The sequence below is a fragment of the Ixodes scapularis genome, unplaced genomic scaffold (assembly GCF_016920785.2).
Source record: "Ixodes scapularis isolate PalLabHiFi unplaced genomic scaffold, ASM1692078v2 PGA_scaffold9__187_contigs__length_104089568, whole genome shotgun sequence".
Classification (NCBI taxonomy): Eukaryota; Metazoa; Arthropoda; class Arachnida; order Ixodida; family Ixodidae; genus Ixodes; species Ixodes scapularis.
Genome location: NW_024609884.1, coordinates 42,788,916 through 42,803,725, shown reverse-complemented (window position 1 = coordinate 42,803,725; position 14,810 = coordinate 42,788,916). Strand labels below are relative to the sequence as shown.

Here is a 14,810-nt window from a genome sequence, read left to right as displayed (position 1 = left end):
TTTAAAACCAATAAATTGAATGTCGTTACGTCACACTTTGCATAAAAGCAGTCCCGCTCCGCAGAAGTACGGTGGCAAGCTGCATATGCGCGAGCTACTTCGAACTTGGCCAAACCGGATTTCCCTTCTCTCCTATGCCTATTAAACTGCTGCGGGGAGCAGGGAGGGGCAACTAGAATGGTCAGGTTGTAACGCGTTGATGCCCCAAAGTGGCAAAGCTCACAACCACACCAGCCTCCATGTAGCCTCAGCTGTGAAGGAAAACCAGACGTCATGAACGGTCTCGGGAGATCTGACGCCTTCAGCGTGTTTGTGACATCTGGTTTTCCTTCACGGCCAAGGCTACATAGAAACTGGCGTGGTTGTGGACTTAGCCACTTGGTGGCATCAGCACATTACAACCTGGCCGTTTGAGTTGTTCCTCCCTGCTACCCACAGAAGTTGAATATAGGTGCGGGAGAGAAGGGAAATCCGGTTCGGCCAACGAGCTTGGGTGGGTTCAGCCAAGTTCGAAAGGGCTCACGCACACGCAGCTTGCCGCCGTGCTTCCGTGGAACGGCACTGCTTTTATGGGGAATGGGATGTGACGACATTCGGTTTATTTGTTTTAAATAATGTTTTGGTGTTTTTGAGCAAAAAAATTGGTGTCTTTGTGGTGTGGCTAAAACGTGGTTGGCATTTAGACAATTAAATAGGCCTTGGAATTTCGTTGCAGTGCTCCTTTAAGTTTGGAAATGCAGTAACTGTACCTACAAATGAGCAAACTATATTTGCATGTACAGGTTGAGGCCATAAAGACCAGCACATTTGGTACATATTGCAAAATTTGAATTTCAAACTTGCATACCTGAAATTGGGCATGTGAATGTCGTTTTGCAAGAAGTTCTGTGTCTAATTTGTTTAGAGCTCAACTCGGAGGTGGTGAAATATTAAAAATAAAGCAAAAACGGCGGCCATGCAATTCCTATGTTCTATACCAGACTGTTCGTCGTCTGCTCACTGGATTGCGAACTCGCTGCCGGGTAGCTTGCTGAATGCAAAAACGCTGAGAATACCATATTAGAGGCTGGCAACAAGCAAGATAATCATGATAAGTAACAATTTTAGCTAAATATATGAACAGTGACCTCCTGGGAGCAAGCTCACAAACCAGTAGGACGCAGAAAATGCCCGCCCGCCATTGAGTAGAGTTGAGTTCGAAAAATTTCCGAGTTGAGTTCGAAAAAGAATAGGCATAAAACTTTGTGAAACAATGTTTGCGTGCCCAATTTCAGATATGCATGAGTAGAATTCAATTTCGCAAGGTATGCCAACTGTGCTGGTCCCTACAGCCTCACCCTGTATATACAGAATGCATATGCTATTGAATAATCCAGTACCTTTACCACCCTCTTGCAATAAACCATCTGGATGCTGCACGATAAACACAACAAATAAATGAATAACTAAATAAATAAAAGGAGCTTCAACAACCGAGAGTTTGCCGATCCCAAGTTCACCTAATGTGAAGAGATGCTGACGTCAGAAAGGTTTGAGAAGCAGACATTTGCATAACTTAACCGTGTTTCTCCCAAAGTACCCTCAACCCAAAAAGAGAAAAAGGAGGCATGTCACCCGAATCTACTTCTCCCCCCTTCTGAAAAGCAGTGTAACATCTTAATTGAAGTTGCGCTTTCACCTGAGGACAAACTTCTTGGCCGAGGCAGGATTTGCGTCGTCCGACGCTCGTCGCTTGTCGGGTCGCGGCAACATTACAGGACTGGAGGCAGGCGGTGACAACAGGATGTGGGACGGACCTGGTCCTGGAGGAGTGCCGGGGTCTACGGGTGTTGGGGGCCCTTGGATTCCCAAAGGGTCCGTCAGGGGGTCATACTGTCAAAAGGCGAGTGGCAATGTGTTCATGCCGTTCCACTTCAACTTTGTGCAGATCCCAACCACAATATGAGGCTGCCCGTGAGTCCTCAGCAGATGAATGTGGCATGATTAGGGTCCTGCACTTTTAAAACTCAGCAAAACACTTGCCAGTAAAAGTTTCCAAAAATTATAATTTACTAAAAAAAAGTAAGATTTCTTTCGGGTGTGTTTCGTGTAGGTCATAGCATAATGTCAGTGTCATGCCATGTGACATCAATCTCCACTGAATTTAGTGAAGAAAAGTCCTTTTAAGTTTTTTTTATTATAATTAATTCAAAGCTTTAGACCATGCAGTGCTGACAATCCAAATTCCGACAGCACAAGCTCAAAAAACCCTGCTCCAAGTCTACCCAGCAATAAACTTTGAAAAAATAGAACCTGAAACGTAACTCGGTAGAACTAATTTAGGGCAACGAGTTTATTCAATCAGTGACGCTACTGTCAGTTATCCCCCGCATTGACTTTTCTGTGTAATGTTGGCAAGGCAAACTAGTTTCTGCAGCCCTGCAGCTCCGCACTGGTGACAAAAATGGGGCGATGAAGCCCTGGCTTCCCCTTTCCTTTTTCGCTCAGCCACGTTGGTGTTGACACAAGTCAAAAAGAAAGAAAGGGGACTAGGAGATGTCTCCACGTCTTCCCATTCTCTCCAACTTTCAACAGACTTTTTCTCGGAGCGTTGCGGAAACGTTGCTAGCCACACCAATGCAGTATGGAAAAGCCAACAAACAGTAAGGTGCAGAAACAAATTGGGAAGTCCCTCCGGGACAACGGGCACTCCTTCCCTTCATGCCACTCCCATCTATCGAGGGGAACTCACTGGAGGAGGGTGGCCACCTCCCAGGCCCCCGCCCAGGCGCGGCATCTCCCAGAGCGACTCGTTGGTGAGCTTGTTGAAGAAGTAGGGACGGCCCTCGCGCTTGCTCCAAAACCGACGCCAGCCAACTTGGAGCAGTTCAGGAGGAAGGTCGTGCACGGGATCGGGACCGGCTGTCTGCGGGGGTGACATAAAGGGCGTCGCCTGTGGCTGGGCCACACCTGCTTGGCCGCCCGGACTGCCATGCTCCGTCCCTGGTGGAGAGAATACATCGACATCCTTTACCCTCACCAGCACACCTCATACAGAAGACTATGTTGCAGGTGTGTTTGGAAAAGTGCAAGGGTGGACAGTGACACTGCACAAATACAGCGCTAACTTAATCCAGACCCTCTGTGCAGTCTAATGTGAAACTAGCACGCCAACTTCACTGTTTCTGTATGCAAAATCTAATTCAGTAAAGCGCTTCCTCTCTCGATTTCGGGGTCGACGATGCCAGGATAGAGTCCAAGGCACAACTTGCATCAACATAAAATTTCCTCCTATACCAAAGCAATTCCCCTATACTTCGTCTTAACTCAAAATGAACTACAGTCACAGCTACACATCGCCTGGTCCAATGCGCATACCTCTCCGAAACTTGTACGCATGTTGAAGTTATATAGCACCACATGGTTTCTAAAGGGCCCATGATTAGGCCTGGCAGCCCATAGCTTTTGCAGTAGTTGCCTAGGCCAAGACAAAGTGCAGTACTCAGGTCATTGCTGTCCTAGCTGAGACAGAAACTGGCTAAACTGGAAATTTACTAAGAAAAGGAAGTAAAAGGACAAGGTCCTTTCACATATTTGACTGTTTAACCAATAAACCCACACAACTCACTCAGGTATTGCGTACAAGGCCTGCCCTGCTCTGCTAGTATGTGCCGTGTAGAGAACTTTGAGCTCAAGGCTTCGAGAGTAGATTTTGCCAGCGCCTCGCTTCTACAAATTTTCTGGTTCATTAGTCCCTTTTAGCAATTGGAAGCTGATTGAGCAACTCCTTCAGTGTAGACCCAGAGGCTGCATTAAATAGGAAAGGCTGAAGAAATGCAAAAGGAAATGATGACACTGTTTCACTGGCCTTCTGATGACACAATCTTGCTCAGAGCAGAGCCTAAACTTGAGGATAATATAAATGTGGTGGTACAACTTATCTCACTAACAATAGGAAACTTCAATGTCCATGTCACTTATTGATTCATTAACCCGGTCTTCAAACTGCCAGAAACTGCACCATCAAAGGGACTACCATAATCTATAAATTATTTGATTTTGCAAGGTTTTTCCAGGCATTTTACAAAATATGCATCAAATTTGGTGAAACAAATGTGTATAACCAGCATTGACAAAATTAATATAACAGTAATGCCAATTTATGAATAAGACCCCCATATAATACCTTATTGTGGTTAAAAAACGTTTTCAGTTATATTTCAATATATTAATCAAACTGTCTTATGCAGAATTTGTGTGTTTTTACGATGCATCTCCTTGTCCTTTCCCTTCTTTACAACACCACACGGAGTGCACAGACGCACAGGCTGAGGTCACTAAGCGGCATGTGGGACTCACAACACATTGACATGCAATGCGTGCGAAAACTAGCAGTTAGTTGGAGGTGCAGGTGTTTGGCAGATGGCCGGCCAACTCAGCTGCCTTCAAAAGCCGTCCAAAGGCATGCCTACAGACAGCATAAAATATAGGTTTGCTTCTGTTAGAATGCAATATTGCATCGAAAAAGGACCCTTCACTTGACAGTTAAGCTATGTAGTGATATTTGTACAATCCTTGATAGCAGCCACAACTTATTGTTTTTCTTTATTTTTAATCTATTGTTACAACTTATTGTTAATCAAACTGATACATCCTACAAAAATGTTACCTACCAAACTTTGTCTGGTCTTCCCAGGAGGCAGCTGGCTTGCTCAGCATTTCACTCACACTGTGATTTTTATCCAAGAGAGCTTCATCCGGTGACAAAAGATTTTGGAAGCGAGCATCAGACATGTCAGGTCTTCAACTCATACCCCAGACCTAGAACATAATTTCAGTGTTAATGTTCAACCCTTTACATTTGACACATTTCATACATATGCAATATGGTACTTCAAAAAAGCAATGACACATTTCATATATATGCAATATAGTGCTTCAAAAAAGCAATTTGAACGAGCATTAGATTTATTATATTCTCACAAGACATTTATTGTATAAAAACAAACACTATCCAATTAAGCCATTACAATTAAGCATTAGAATGAACTGATAATGAGGAAGTAAATGCATTCCTAGGGCAGTGGTCTTGGTGCCACTGACCTGGTAATTAGACTTCTGTGAACCGCATAAGCATGTTCACACTAGCATAGAACATGTGCTCGCACAGATTTTTTTTTTTTTTTTTTTTACTTCCGAGGATTTTTTATGTGTGGCCTGGTTTTAACAAGGCAGGTGAAACACGGAAAGAAATTGCCAAACAAGATTGCCATATTTCAATGCATATATAGTGTGATAAAAAGAAGTCTGCAGATTTGTACTTTACAAAAATGGCATCCCAGAGCATAAGTCTTGGCAGGGATTAAATTTTTAATGATGAGCTTGAGTACCATATTTTCAAGTCTATAAGTCACACGTACCTATAAGTGTAATGTCGGCATGTCAAACCTGCAGTGATAAGCCCGCATACGTGTATTGTGATCATAATATATGCACAAGTGAGAGCCAATTTCAATATTTTCACCAAAGCCCTGAAAAATATAACCCCCACAACCAACTTGCACATTTAATGTGCCCACTAGACAGAGTTGAGAGAGGAAAATGCCCTCTCTCCTCTCACGCTGGCGTCTCGTCTGCTCCTGGGAGCGGGTAGTGCCTAGCGAGCAAACACAGTTCAAAATCGCGTCATTTCATCAATTTTAGATGCAAATGTGCAGATTTAAATGTGCAAGTTTTCTTATTCCCGATAAAAAAAAAACTACCCAGACACAGTACTGCTGAAAAAAAAAAAAAGTGAAAATTTTGGACTGTCCTCTTTGGCAAAAAGTAAATGCAGTTGCAGTAACTTTTCTGCTAGATAAGATTCTTAACGATTTAAGCCATTAGCAACTGTCCATGAAATGATTCTTCCATCCATCCATCACAGCATTATCTTCTACGTATCCTTCGTGTTTTTACTTGAACAGTCTCCCCTTACATAATGCCCAGCAATGGGCCTTTAAAGGCCGACGACCAGACACAAGATTCTGCAAGGCAGAAGATCCTCCTCACACTGGGGGAGGAGGAAACGGGCAACGGTGGACAGGGTGGAAGGGGGAGAGGAGGAAGCGGGGAAAAGTGGAAAGCGCAAACTGGTCGTGGGTCTTTAAGGTACTTGAATAAATAAATAAATAAGAACTCTAGATAAAAAGAAAACATGCTCAGCAATTAAGAAACAGTCACGCAATGTTTTTTTTTTTTTTTTTTTTTTTTTTTAACAAACAACTAATTTGCACAGAATTTCGGATATGAAGACCTTAGAGGGGTTACATTAATGCAGATATTTCTAGTGGTTCATTTGTAACCAAAACAACTTTTTGTAAGGAGCGTAAGTGATACTAAGGAAGTGATTAATGGGTACTCAACTGACTTTAATGTGACGCCAAAAACGTAATGATGTGGGTGCGCCGGCAGCGTATTTTGCGCAAAAGTTGTTGATTCTTGTTTAAAGAAAATAAAAGTAAAACTGGTACCTTTGACATAATTCTATCAGCTATAGCTGGGAATACGTAAAGAAAACCGAGGGTTTTATTGTTTACCCTGGAGTAAACAAAACTTTATATTTGCATGGCATTTCACAGAAGACAAGCAAGGCTTTTGCAAACTAGAACTGTACCATTAGGACTCTACTTTTTGCTCACGCAATATATGTAGCAGTTGATGGTAGTACTGCCAGACACCATTGCTATTGAAATAACTGAAAGAAGATATGCTAGCTAATCCTTTACTGAAACAACAGAGCACAATACAGTGATACTGGGGTAGCCATAAATGTTCTAGAAATGCAAACCTCTTCACAGCGGCAGCAGCGAGGGAGCGTTAGATGTTCGGTACGGTCAACGTAGAGCCCAAGGGTACTGCCCAAATGTTTAGAATGGCTGGCCCGTCATCTGCCATTAGGCACATTCCCTCTTTTACACCACCCAATCTGTTGAAAATGCGGATAAACAGGGATGGCACTGCAGTCAAACTAAATAGCGTTGCCCTAAGAGCACCCAGTGGAATAGTTTATAGAAAAAAATGCATATAAGTCGCACCGTTCTATAAGACACACCAGCGGAAACGTTGTAAAAGGAATATGCGACTTATACATTGGAAAATATGGCAATGAAGAAGATACATGACACAACCCTACTTAAGGTTCTACTCTTGACCGATTAATCATTGAAAAAAAAGGAGTTCGCAATTATTGCATAAATTTGTGGGTTCATAAATCAATTCCATAGCCCTAGTACTTATTAAAAATTAAAATAGCGCAAGGACACAGACAAGAACAAGAAGGTAGATGAACAAGGCGCTGACTTACAACTGAAGTTTATTCGTGCTAACATCAAGTATAAATACTGTAACGTCATAACAAACAAACAAAGATAAAATACATGACATGGATGCCACATGCTTTTTAGCCACCGTTATGCACTGACACTGTGTGTCTAAAAAGCAACATTCCTTATTCGATAAACATAGTGAAGGAGTGCTGACCACAGTTTTCCCCCAATCTTCCAATTTCCCGCACCTCAATGGTTTATCGAGCGAGTTTGCCTTTATTTTTCCTAATCACTTCACACTTGTCGAAGACGGGAGTGCAACAACAGTCCCCGCAATGCAGGCCAAGGTGACCTGACACAACTCTAAAAACGTTATATTTATGCTCTCACAAGCAATCATTGAGGCAGCACGCCGTTTGCCCGACATATCTCCTGCCACACGAGAGGGGAATAAAGCACACCACTCCCTCCACACAGTTCACGAATCGGTCACGTGCTCCTTAGCCATAACAGTGGCTAAGGAGCACATGGCGTCCATGACATGTATTTTATCTTTGTTTGTTTGTTATGACGTTACAGTATTTATACTTGATGTTAGCACGAATTAACTTCAGTTGTAAGTCAGCGCCTTGTTCGTCTACCATCTTGTTCTTGTCCATGTTCTTGCGCTGTTTTAATTTTTAATCATGAAATACCTGCGCCGTTTTAATTTTTAATCATGAAATACCAACTAGCCCAAACTTCTACGCTAGTCAACCTAGTACTTATGCTTTTGCTGCAGTGACACAAAAATTATCACCATAAGAAAAAAATAAGGAAAAAAAAGCACACGCCAGGACCAGCACTGAGAAAAAGGTTTCGCTGCTGCTTGGCACTGCCCCTGCCCATGAGCCACACACAGTCCTGCACAATCCCGAAATAATCAAGTGTCAATATTCCGTAAACTCATAGTGCATGACCCATGGATGAAGCAAGGCAAATAAAATTTGTTGTTTGGAGGTGTAAACAGCAAGTTACTCTGCCTTAAGATATTGTCTGGTGCCTCTGCTTAGATGGGCAATAAACCTTTTGCTAAATTACCGAAGCACTAAGGAGCATACTGAGACTGTATTTATACATGCTGCACCTGCCAGCATCTGCAGCAGTAAATGTTCTAAAGCAAAAACCTAAAAGAAATGGCACTTTGCATGCGAGTTCATCAACACTTTACTTTGGTTGTTTAGTTCTCTTTTATACTGAAAAGGTGAGCACTTGCAGTGCATGTACCTACATTCCCAGCATCCTCCTTAATTTGGTGAAAGGTCTATTAGGCTAGTGCAGTACAAGTGCCAACCTGGTGTCTTTTATGTGTGCCACGTGAGACTAGATGTTCAGTCTCAATACCACACTGGCCAAATATCCCATTGTGCATAATCTCCTAATTATAAAGAAGAAGTGTCATGCTGTATATGCAAAGAAGCAGCTTTAGCACTGCACACACATTGGGCTACTAGGCTGAAAAGACACATAGTAGTAAATGAAACATGAACACCGACAGACCATGTTTCTTTAGTCCTGGATTTTTGTATAGATTCTTCCCTTTGGCCCAACATATTTATCCTCTAGATTCTTGCTGCTTTGTTTTACTACCACTAATCTCCCCTAAATACCATGGTATATGTAAGAATAACTAACTTATACACAAACTTTATTTACACAAAAGGGGCTACAACGATCAGTAATGATATGCATTGTACACGTCATACACAAAAATACACAAAAAATGTAAGCCACTGTTAATCGTTTGATGAAGGATCTGCTGAATTACAAAAGCAACAGTCACTCCTACAATCGAAGCATGGTTTTGTCAGACGCACACAAAATCATAGGTCACTGTTGCATTGCATCTCAGCAGCTAAACAAATACATTCGAAATGCACAACTGAGCCTGCTCATCTGGACTGTTCAGCACACTCGACCGTGCTCGTCCCTTGATCAACATTTCAAATGCATAGCATTTATCGTACAAAAACAGCTACCGTTATTGGACCCAGGCTACCAGTGACAGCATCAACATCATCCCCCTCGTTACAGCTCCCAGGACAGCCCTATCAGCTTCTTATTTATGCCTCGAAAGCGTCCGAAAACCGAAATGTCCGTTGCCTTATCGTCTTCTCCACTGACCAAAAGAAGAAGAAAAAAAAAAAAAAAGACGCGCTAATAGCGTTGTCAACCAGTGACGCGATTGCCGGCATTTCGAAAACCCCCGTACATCAGAATTGAAAGTCGCAACAAATGAAAACTAGGTACAAGCCCTTATTATCGTGATAATATTTTTTTTCTAAAGCGCGCGTATCAATACACTTCCCGATGAGATAAGCAGAAATCGATCGCGTCTCTCGGAAAATTCTGGCGGGATCAGCCCCCCCTGCAAGCGCGGCAAACTAGTCCTCCAGCCACGCTAAAGGTGACAAACATTGCACACGAGAAACGACATCACACGACTGAAGAACTTCGCATACACTTACTTGAGTGAATGACAGTTGGTAGAAACCGTGACAAGCTCACTAGGGTGAACTTGACCAAGCGGACAGCCGGCCAGAACTTACTGGCACAGCAAAGTTTTTCGGTTGTGATAATCAAAGCTGTCGCCACCTTCATAACCGCAGTATTTCTTTTCAGGCAAATGCGCTAAATGCGCCTTCTCACAAAAGGTGAAATACATTGATCACACTCTTACCGACCCCATACAGTCGACGAGAGTTGATCAGCAGGAATGTATACAAATCCACGTGTGTTTGGCTCGATCATTTACCGTTTTCGTGACGCTAGAAGCAAATCATTACATACATGCGCGACATAACGATGCTACAAACGCTTGTGAACTCATTTTAAGTGACAAAGGGGACTTTCTAAAGGCGAAAACTTGACCGTTCGGTATTTTCTGTAGGGAGGCGCAAATCGCTTCCCCAATACAACGCCATTTGCCTCGCTAGACAAAGATAAAATCACGTGACCGGCATGACCACCGGAAACCAGTGACCACGAATTAAAAACAGATTAGAAATATAGTGATCGATGCCAGCTACAGTCTATACATAATTTATAACTAAAAATTATTAGATTGAAGTGACTTAAAAGTATTATTGAAATGACGATGTAAAAATTGACAAGCATGAAACAAACATGCTATTTGATTCATCTAACTTATCATTTTCATGCAAATATAATCTCGATTGATAAAAATAAAAATAAAATTTAGATTATATTGTGCTGGCGATCACTTATCGCGAATTATAAACATGTAAACAGACTACAAGTGCACAAGCATAAAGTAGTAATGGTAGTAGTAGCATGGCAGCATCAGGGATCAGCATGTCCAGTCTTCACAAATACACCGAGTGCCCCAACCCACGGCTAAACGGCTATATACTAATACAAAACTGGAAGAAAACCGGAGCTGATGTTGCGTGAACAGCTTTACGGTCACGGGCACTCGACGAAGTTCAGGTTCAGACACCATAGTGCGGTGAAATTTGGTGCGGCGGTGCGGCCAGTGAATGCGGTCCTGCTCTAAGCTCGTTTGGCTGGTTTGGTGATGCGATGAGGCTGTTGAGGAGATCGTTTGGTTTTCAGTCCAGCTGATACAAACGCTCTACTGCGCGTTTGCACGGGGCGCCTTTGCGGCCTGCGCCAGTTTGTTTTATGTAACGCATTACGTAACTCTATGCAGCCACTAGAAAACAAGCAACAATGACCGCATGAACGTGAACAGTGCTTCTCCGAATAGAATGTGTGACAGACCTCCTCCGGCGAGGGAAGACACAAGGACCAACGAAGACACGGACTACTCAAGGGTGCTGCCGTTTTTTCTCGGAAGGTATCGTTCATTGCAATGCTGTCCCAACTCAACCATCACGCAAGTTCGTCATGTGTGCATTCTGTGGGCTCTACGCTTTTGTCTTTTATATGTAATTTCAGAGTTATTTACATGTGTGAGACCTCTTGCCCTCGACTACGCCGGAAGGTTTACGATTGCACCTGTTTTTATGATGGGTGTGGACGCTTGTTTAATCAACTTTTCGTAGACGTGATACGTTGACGTTCAATTCCTGCCAGCACGATCCGCGTTAATTATGTTAATCAAAAGTAGGTTAAAACGGCTTGCACAACCCACTTCTACCAAAATTATTGATCAAATGAATCTACTGAAACCTTAGGGTCTTCGAAGAATGGTAGTTTAAGTTGGCATAGCTTTTCTGACTCAGTTGTAAAGGCAAACATTTAGATATAATATCTCTTACTTGCTTTACCCCACACCTGAGCTGGAATATGAACAAAATCGGGATGCTTCTCGGTTTTCAAAGTGTTTTATCGCCTTGGCTTACACAAGTTTATTGGTCAGAGACGATACATATAGCAACCGAGAGAAAGCTTGTCTATCCCCCATCTTTCAAGTGAAAACAGGTGTTTATGTTCAGGGGAAGCTCCTTCCACTTTAGCAGAGTGAATGCTGGAGAGGAGGTCACCTCCTCTCCAGTGTTCCCTCTGCTAAAGAGGTGGGAGGAGCTTCCAGTGCACGGTCAAGCGCCTACTTAAATACTTAAAATTTAGAGATAATTGCGAAAAAATGGGGGATGGGTGCTTGTCCCATCATCAATTTTACATATCATTGTACTGTGCATATTTTCTCAGATCTTACAAATTTGGGCATGGGCACTTAGTGTGGAATGGGCGGATGTGCAGTATTCTGTGGTAGATGGTGTAGGCCATCAATAGTCATTAGCCTTTTGCTTGTATGCCTTGTTGGTGCTGGTGTTAGAATGCAGGGACACAAACTGTGTGGGAGTCAAGGAGGTTAGTTCAGAGGAGTTGGTACTCCTATGCTTTGTTTGCTGGAGATGGGTTCAAGGAGTGCCTCCGAAATGAGAGGAAAAGGAACGGTTGGTGAGGAAAAGGGGGAAGAGCCAGGCACTGATCGGCAAGATCCCAATACCAAGCTATGATCGTCAAACGTTACGGGTGTTTGCAAGAGTAGTGAGGAATGGAGAACAAGCTGAAGGGAAGAGCAGGATTGCATTAGAAAAAAGAAGCAGAAATGCTCCTGCTCTCCGTAATATGGCTGCCAAGGCACTTCTGGCACACTTTTTGGCACATGATGCTGGCTCCTTTTCTCTTTAGACCCTTTGGGCTGAGGCTAGGGTTTGCTCTTCCTTTTTCTTTTTTTTGCTGTGACAAGGATTTCGCATTTACTGAACTGTTTTGTGATTTGTTTCAGAATTCAAGCAAACCAAGCACGCCTTTTCAACTTTGCATCCGACGACTTCTATGAAGAAGATTCAGATGATTCGGATGGCGAACATCATCTGAGCAGCTTGTGTAGGCAATTAGTGGTTTTCATAGTTTGAAATTTGTTTCAAGAGTGCAGTATAGGCAATTAGTCTCTGTGGGTGGTAAGCATTCTAGAAAGAGGTCATAACTTTTGTTGAAATTGAAATTGTGTCCAGTTGAGTTCTCTTTCAAGTATCCTGAAGTATGGGTTCACAACTTAGCAAACCACATAATATACAGGTCTGTCTTTTGAGCTGAAGAAAAAGAAATTCAGTGGTGTCTTATCCTGCTAACATGTTCAGTGGGGTCTTCAAATGAAAAGCATTTGTGAGGGTGCCATTCCAGCCAGGTAAAAATTCTTATATTGTGTTAGTTTCGGACTGTCTTGTACGCATTACTTGGAAAAGTAATTGATTACAATTACAATTACTTTTGGTTAAAAAGTATTCAATTGGACACTTGAGAAGAAAAGTAATTGACTGTTACTTGAAATAGTGGCTTACTTTTCTGATTGCTTCAGATTTTCAAGACAACAGATTTTTCTGCCAGTTTGAAAATGGCTTTTTCATACTGTCCAATATGGGATTAAAATCACAGAATTATCAACTGCTTACTTTTTAATCTTTCACTTTTGTTAAACAATCCTTCAGTCGGAGACTTGGTTCTAAGGATGTCTTTGGAGGAAACTTGTAGAAATAAAGGGCATCATTAGAAAGGGTAGGGAAAAACAGTAATGGTTACGAGTAATTTTAGTATTTTCTAAAGTAATTGGATTGCTCTTGATTAGCTCCTAATAAAAGTAATTAAATTACAAAATTACTACAAAAATGTGATTGATTACAAGTAATTTGATTACTTGTAATGAGTACCGTACAAGTCTGGTTTCTAATGAGTTTACAAGCAAAATATTTTGTAGGAATAAGTTTACCTTATCTTAACCAAAAAAAACTTTTTTTTTTAAATGTGGTTTTGCAAGCTTAAAAGAAAGATTCAGTTCCTTTGGGGTGAAGTGCACTTCATTTGGTTAGGGTAACAGCATTGGCAGCATGGGCTCAGAAACTGCATGAGACTCCTGACCCTTCAAAGCATAAAGTTCTCACTTGTATCTTGTTAGAGATTTCCATAAATCTGGATATTGTGTAGTCTGCAACTTGACTGAATATTCCATGCTTTTGTCACTGGTATTGCTCGTGTTTACTGCACAGACCTTTTAGAGCGCAGGTCTTAGGCGCCCGTTTCCGGCTTGAGCGGCGTCGCCATCGGCGGAACCGTAACTCGTTGCCGTAATTGCGCGGTGCATTATGGGAAACGTCCCATAATGCACCGTGGTGAAGCGTGCATTTAATTATGGGATGTTTCCCATAATGCACCGTGCGGGAGGGAGGTGGGGAGAAAGAGGGGGGGAGGAGAAGGAGAGGGGGAAGAGTAGATGAGGAGGGAGGAGGAACGGGCACGGATGAGGAGGAGGGGCATACTGTCCCCTCCGTACCCTCCCCTCCTCTTCCTCAAGAGCTGCGCTCTAATTTGGCATTACAGGGAGTTGTAGACGTCTTTCATTTTGGAGCGCAGCTCTTGGGCGCCCGTTTCCGGCTTGAGCGGCGTCGGCGTAACCGCGCGGTGCATTATGGAAAATGTCCCATAATGCACCGCGTGGGACCCATTGTGACGTCACAAGGGACATTTCCCATGATGCAACGCGTCGGGAAGAGGAGGGGGAAAAGGAGGTCACGTGACTCCCGTGAGGTCACAAGGATCACGTGACCGTACGGTTATGCAGATGGCGACACCGCTCGGAGGGAGGAGTAGCAGGCAGGGTGAGGAGGAGCGGTATACAGTCCCTTCAGTACCCTTCTTTTCTCCTCCTCAAGAGCTGAGCTCTAATTCAGCGTTGCAGGGAGTTGTAAACGGCTTTTATTTCTTTTTCTTTTTTTCTTTTTTATTGGTGGATGCTAGTTTTTGTGTTCCATAAAGGAAAGGGGTACTTGTAATTTTAAAAATTGTCTTGCACATAAATTGTTACAAGACATAAATTTAACAAATAATTTCTTCTTTGATTGGGTCACTGCAGTCTTCTATTTTATTAGTTTATTTACAAACCACATTGAAAAGTTGCTGAGACAGATTGTAGGGTTTCTTCGATTCCCCGCTACATTCTACAGATCTCCATGCAATTTCACTGAAGTATGTTACGAGCAGAACATCCATTATATCTTG

General features: G+C 42.6%; 2 protein-coding genes across 4 annotated transcripts in view; one reads left to right on the top strand and one right to left on the bottom strand.

Annotated features, from left to right (window-relative positions):
- The window catches only part of LOC8031100 (mRNA (2'-O-methyladenosine-N(6)-)-methyltransferase), a 55,772-nt gene extending 44,961 nt beyond the window's left edge, over window positions 1-10,811 (bottom strand). Inside the window, exons 1-5 of one of the 2 annotated variants that reach the window (XM_040500241.2) lie at window positions 9,794-10,811; window positions 6,809-6,946; window positions 4,653-4,800; window positions 2,732-2,982; window positions 1,679-1,872 (exon numbers count right to left, since the gene is read on the bottom strand). In XM_040500241.2, the coding sequence (XP_040356175.1) occupies window positions 1,679-1,872; window positions 2,732-2,982; window positions 4,653-4,773 (566 nt within the window). In that variant the 5' untranslated portion in view covers window positions 4,774-4,800; window positions 6,809-6,946; window positions 9,794-10,811. The remainder of the gene's footprint in view (window positions 1-1,678; window positions 1,873-2,731; window positions 2,983-4,652; window positions 4,801-6,808; window positions 6,947-9,793) is intronic. The other variant, XM_040208279.3, reaches the window with a different exon arrangement.
- The window catches only part of LOC115321415 (DDB1- and CUL4-associated factor 11), a 50,570-nt gene continuing 46,466 nt past the window's right edge, over window positions 10,707-14,810 (top strand). The window contains exons 1-2 of one of the 2 annotated variants that reach the window (XM_029981623.4): window positions 10,707-11,145; window positions 12,544-12,644. In XM_029981623.4, the coding sequence (XP_029837483.1) occupies window positions 11,027-11,145; window positions 12,544-12,644 (220 nt within the window). In that variant the 5' untranslated portion in view covers window positions 10,707-11,026. Of the gene's footprint in view, window positions 11,146-12,543; window positions 12,645-14,810 lie in introns of those variants that run through there. The other variant, XM_042287372.1, reaches the window with a different exon arrangement.